The sequence below is a fragment of the Primulina eburnea genome, chromosome 18 (assembly GCF_022965805.1).
Source record: "Primulina eburnea isolate SZY01 chromosome 18, ASM2296580v1, whole genome shotgun sequence".
NCBI lineage: Eukaryota > Viridiplantae > Streptophyta > Magnoliopsida > Lamiales > Gesneriaceae > Primulina > Primulina eburnea.
This window is the reverse complement of record NC_133118.1, coordinates 1,164,126-1,170,670: the sequence shown is the minus strand read 5'-3', so window position 1 is coordinate 1,170,670 and position 6,545 is coordinate 1,164,126. Positions and strand designations below refer to the sequence as shown.

General features: G+C 33.2%; 1 protein-coding gene across 1 annotated transcript; it reads right to left on the bottom strand.

The window, feature by feature from the left end:
* Positions 1-3,640: 3,640 nt before the first annotated feature.
* Positions 3,641-6,209, bottom strand: LOC140819782 (subtilisin-like protease SBT3.4). The gene is made up of 3 exons (XM_073179986.1): positions 5,865-6,209; positions 5,388-5,485; positions 3,641-3,854 (listed from the first exon to the last, which is right to left on the bottom strand). The coding sequence occupies exons 1-3, from the start codon at positions 6,056-6,058 to the stop codon at positions 3,778-3,780; spliced, it is 369 nt and encodes a 122-aa protein (XP_073036087.1). The 5' UTR covers positions 6,059-6,209; the 3' UTR covers positions 3,641-3,777.
* Positions 6,210-6,545: the final 336 nt, after the last annotated feature.

Below are 6,545 nucleotides of genomic sequence, written 5' to 3'. Positions count from 1 at the left end.
ATATTCTAACATTGAACTTGCATTGCCGATAATGAGAGCATTGTCCAGATAATGGGATGTAAAGACGGCTATAAGAAAGTCCAAGGACCTCAACAAACTCAAGCTGCGTGATCTATTTGCAGATTTAAAAGCTTACGAGTTCGAGCTGGAGATACAGACAGAAGAAGAGTCTTCCACTTCACAACCAACCAAATCTCTACCCCCCACAACTCCAACTTCAAATGCTAGTGAAGGGTCCTCCAGCAGGAAATCTTCTTATCAGATAATTAATGAAGTAGTGTCTTTATTTGTTAAGGAATTTAACAAGTTTATGAAGAAAAATCAGTCTAGATTCAATTCTTTTCGTAATAAAGATCAATATGATGACAATAAAGCTTTTTAATTGTGGGAAGAAGGGGTCATTTCATTTCATATTGTAACAAGCCCGAGAAAGACGATAAAATTTGATAAGGTCGTAATAGTTTGTATTTTTGTTATCAAATTTCTCATGTTCTCACTTCCAACAAGTTTAATTGATACATTTTGTGTTATTTTGTTATAGAAGGAAATTTTATGGTTTTGGAGTAAATTTGAGCTAAAAAATTGATTTTTTTCACATTTGAAGTTGCCAAAATTAAACTGTGCAAGAAGGACAAAATAGACGAAGTTCTGAGTCAAGCCTTGTGACAGCTTCACGGCTGCCTTGTGACTGCATATAGAGCTCAAAAATTATGATGATAATACCATATTTTTGGAGTCCTAATTATGATATTTAATTCATTGAAGATTTTTGGAAAAAGAGATTTATTATTGAGATAAATAAAAATTTGATAGATTTTATTCCATAAAAACTCTAGTTTCCTTATTGATAGACCTAATCTTTTCCTAGTATTATTAGGTTTTATTCAAGTTTTGATTTTTTTTTTTATCTTAAATACTTATCTTCTTCCTATTCTCTGTTCAACGTGAAACATAAGTAGGTGTAAGAAATTTTCATCTCTTCTCAAGAACACTAGGCTATGTTTTATTTCTGATTCAAATGATATTTCTACAATTTCAATTTTATCACTGTGATATTTTTTACACTTTAATTTAATATTCTTGTTTTGTTCAAGTATTTGTTGGTTTATGATTTTATTACATGAAAGTTGCATGTTTGAATATTTAATTTGATATATGATTTTCTATTGCTATTCATGAATTCAGTTTTTCGTAATTGTCATAAGCGATTGGTACGTGAGTAACGATAGATTATGCGTGTTGTGCTAATATAACATATTCAGTCTAGATAAATCAACGAAACTAGATTTACCAATTTCATCTATCTCGGTTGTTAGATTTTAGAATTAAATGTTTTCACAAAGAGAAAATGCTCTTTAATCAATATGAAACATCATCGTGTCTAGTTGATTATTGATATTTTTTTACTGGATGCTTGGTTTAGTCAATTAAATTATAAAAACACAAGGATTTTAGCAGCTATCCCTATCATTCTAAAGTTAATTGCTTGTAACTGCATGAATAAATAATATGTTAGCTGATGACCAGTGATACAATTGAATTGTGGAACTCCCTTGAATCAGAGTTTGGTAAGACTCAATTTCTTCTTTTAGTATACTCATTTTGGTTATTTATTTTTTAAAATTCATTATTTTTCTTTGGTTGCTAATTTTAGTTTTAATATTTTATTTAGTTCGTCCTTTTCCAAGAAATCCCCTTTTTTAATGTATTTTTTCGAAAGAAATAAATCTCTTGTCCCATGTAAATTCGATTATATTCACCATTACACTCATTTTTTTCAAAAAGTATGAATTTAAGTTTGGCCATTCAACGATTGCACATCAAAAATCCATACGAGAAGAGGAGATCCAGATATGAAAATAAATCTTTTAAGAAGAATAGATATTGTCACGGTCCTGCCCACTTGTGATATTGTCTGCTTTGGTCCGAAGCCTCACGGTTTTAAAACGCGTCACAAGAGGTTGCTACACGCTCATTTAAATGCACAACATATCTCCCGTGGTTTAGCGATGTGGGATTTCGCCTAAGGGCCTTCACCACCCCACCCCCCCCCCCCCCCACCCTTTCGGGACTCAGCGTCCTCGTTGAGGTTTGCCCCGCTATCCCAAACCCACGTGGAGTCACTCTCATACCAAATGTCACAGCCCACTTGTGATATTGTCCGCTTTGGCCCGAGGCCCCACGTCTTTAAAACGCGTCACAAGAGGTTGCTACACACTCATTTAAATGCTCAGCATCTCTCCTTTGGTTTAGCGATGTGGGATTTCGGAGCGACTCCGCGTGAGTTTGGATTCGACCCGCATTTAATTATTTTGTATAAAGATGAGTCTATTATGTGCATACTTGAGCCAACTTGAGCATTATTCTGTTTAATAATTTTAGTCAGGGTTGGCAATGGATTCGACCCGCATCGAATCTGTCCTGTGTAAGGTGGGTCTAAACCTGATCAATTGGTCTATAAGAATATCCGGATTGGATAATGGGTTTTAAGGACGGCTCCGGTATATTATCATTAGTAAATTATGCAGTAAAATTATGATTAAATTATGCAGTAAAATTATAATCATAATTTATATAAGATTTTTTTTATTTTTATTAAGTGGTTAATTTTATGTTTAATGTAATAATAATTTATTGAAAATAAGTTGTGATAATTTTGAGAAAAAATATTTGTATAAAATTAAATTTGGAAAACAAAAGATTGTGTCATCTATATAGCATATTCTTTATATAATAATAATAATAATAATAATAATAATTTTTATCATCTCTAACCTTAATTCATAGAATAGGTTTTTCACAAAACGGTTTCACGGATCTTATTAATGAGACGGATTTGTCATTTCCATATTTACAATAAAAATTAATATATTTGACATAAAAAAGTAATAATTTTTCTTTGATAAGTGATATATATTTAATATAAACAATAATATTTTTTATGGCTGACCCATATAGAATATCTATTTCACAAAATTGACCCGTGTGTAATTCATAATATTGCTTTTTTTGTTCGCGAAGGATTGGTTATGGCTCTTCAACATCAGTTGACTAAAGTTATCATAGAAACACATGCCACAAATATGGTTAATTCCATTTACAATCCTCGCCCTTTTGCAGCAAAAGCATCCATCATCTCTTTCGTTCGCAGCTCCTGTTTGCATGCACATAAATCTAACTCGAAAGTTCAACTTTGTGAACGTGACACGCCAATCATGTTAAGCATATCCTTGCCTCTTAAAATTTACGAAGTCTCATCCTCAAAAATATATATATTTCTTTTAATCAAACTGGAAACATGACCTCTTGAGTTGGTCGTTCGCATTGATACATATCGTGCTATTAACTCAACCATAGTTGGAGCTTTTGTCTAATGAAGCCCATTAATTAAATTCACACTAAACTTTAAACGAGCCAAATTATCAATGAAAAAGGTCAGAGATATACTTAATCCAGAAAAAGTTAAAAATATATTATGTGCTTTTGTTTCAAGTCAGTTCGTTCTAGACTTTCAATTCTCTCCAATAGTCATTTACTCGGATTGTGTTCATGGAACGAGCATATTGATTTGATGCAATAAAAGATATATCATACAACCAAGTGAATCAAAAGATGCCTCAAACACAAATAAAACTCTGCATATTCGAACGATTCAAGTATCTTTATTGAAGACGAAGTACAAGATGTTATTTAGAACTAGTCGATTGTCGAAACACAGTAAGGACGATATATATACATATCGATATGAAGTACTACCTGTGGTAGAGCATTAACCCTTCAAACGTGAGTCTTCCCATGTCCCGAGTGAAGCTGGACAGTTTGGCTAGGGACGACTTGAAGCACGCCGGGTTGTTCTGCAGATTGTATCGTACTATTATCAGTATCTTGAAGTAGATTTAGTGCACTAATGAAAATGAACAGAATGGGACAATACAAAAACTACGATCAGATAGCGACTCGAATGGGAGTAAAATTTTAGAGACTAAATTAAAATTTTGTGATACTAGGTATTCTCTTGTTTAAAATAGATAAATTTCATCTTTGGTGCCCATACAGCAAGGAGATTGGTTTCTTGGCTAAGGGATCACATAGTTTTGCTTCAAGTAGAACCTAAGATTCAAATATACATCCAAAATGCAAACAAGGCCAAAATATTAGAATAAGAGAAATATCCAAGTTTGGAATCTAAGGGAGTGTTTGCAGTGAAGAAAAGCCAATGATCACTTTCTTTTAGAGGTTGCAAGCACTCCCTTATTCTTACTCTAAAGCAGATAATGTGTAATTCGTCTGTGAACTCAAGTAAAGTGTTCAAGACATTCATATAACCAAGTTAGTAAGTCGAGCATTTTCTTTTCTTTGATAACAGAATTACTCAGTTTCCCTCAAAAAATTTCCTCTCGTTTTCCATTTACTCCATGCACAAAGACCATTCACGCAAAATAATGAAGTTTTGAACTCAAGCATAGATCCTATGGCTGTAAATATGAGACAAAATCAAGATAATCCAGCAACCGAGAAAGAAATTAGTTTCAAAGCAACATGGAACTTTTTGAAGGGTCAAGAATTACATTTCTAGTACTCCTTTTTTAAAAAAATTATTTTCATTTCAGAGGCAATGATCCTTCTCACCCATGAGAGAAAAAAACGCTAAGAACCTCATTTGTTTAACACTATACACCTATATCATACATTTAACATTACGGAAAAAACACAAAAGGAACACAAACATAAGCATAACTATGTAGCATGGACACGGACTCGGCAATGTTACACAAAGTTCTAAAAAGTTTATGGTCCCATATGACAAAATGTGGACGCACACACACGCACGCACGTGTAAAGTATTGATGTTAACAATAAAAGATGAAAAATATCAAGTATACATATCAAAATTGGAAAAATATGCAGCAATAAATATACAACAGATTCACAGAGAAACTAAAATACACTAGTCTTTTCCATGTCTTGAAATTGAAGTTGTCATACAATACATACATAAACAGGAATTGCTAAAAAATGGTTTTTTTAAAAAAAATTGGGTTATAAATGTGAAAAGAAACACTGGTTGTGTCCAGAACTAGTCCGATACCCTGTGCGGCCATGTCCAAAGTTTTTTCTCAACTTAATTTTGGACATAACACATATTCGAGCTACGTACAGATTATAGGCATAACCAACACCCCCAAGGATCAATTTTTTGGAGTGTCTTGGCATACAAGTTGTACAAATTGGTAGCAAAACCAGAAGCAAATCACAGAACCAGCATAATCATACAAAGATCTACTTTCTCAAATGACACAACATTATGAATTAAGACACCAAAAATCAACAGGTAAATTACTACAAATCCATTAACCCACAGCAAAAGAATAGGAAAAATAACGTACTTGAAAGTTGAGAGACTTGTTCGGGAGTTAGCTTAGCTGAGAACCCACTGGCTGCATGCTTGTAACTGTACAACAAAGCCCCCTTCGCAGCATCCTCACTTTTAACCAAAATTTCAAAAACAATTTCACATACCACCAAATATAACAATTTTCATCACAATTATACGCCTCTATCTTCGATCTTGACAAAATAATCATCAAAGATTCGAATAAAAACCCATAAAAGAACATATAAAAAACCGTATTAGCCCAGATCACCCATAGTTTTTATCGTCACAATAACAGATGCAGTAAAAAAATCAGTCAAACCCATGAGAACTCACAATCAAATACCAAAAGATTCCATCCCAGATCACTAAACATACTTTCCTTCAAAGATATCCCAAAAGATTGAAACTTTTCTAAACTTAATAGATCTAAGACACATTTTTTTCGTTCAAATCCTATTTCAGACGAAAATTTTAACACAACTCCAACCTGCCAAGAACAGAGGAGAGGGTCTTGATATGATACTCTTCAGGCTCCTGGCCTTCAGGTCTTTCGGTGTAAACTATGTGAACTTTAGCTTCAGAAGAAGATGAATCAGCGGCCATGGTTGATATCAAGAACAAGAACAGCAGCAATATTTGTGACAAAATGATCTTTGGGAGAAAATGGTGATTTTTCTGCATCGCCCTTTCCACTCTTCTTTATAAAGGGATTTTTTTGGATTCGGAAATGGGATGTAATTCTTGATTTTATTCTTAGCGATTAAGTTAAGTTCGAGGATTTTACTCGGTGTGGCGTTTAATGCCTTGAGGAGTTGAATTGATCTAATTTTTCATTTTATCTTTTTCATTTCCTGAACTTTCCTTTTATTATTTTCTTGGCTTGTCTGTATTTCCCCGATAGTCGTGTTGCCAGCTGGTTTAAAATCGTGTTCACCTTCCTGCGCGATTTTTCAATAAACTTTGAGAGAGCCTACTACGATCTTTTCTGCTGACTTCATATGAAAAATAATAACATTAATGTCTGCAACCTTAGGATATTATCTTAAAAATAGATTTTTTTTTAGTTTGAGTATTAATCTTTCTTAAAACTAGCATCTTATTAACCCCATTAAGGAGATTATAAGACAAGTAGCAACACATATCTTGTGGTCATTATTTTAGGAGATGC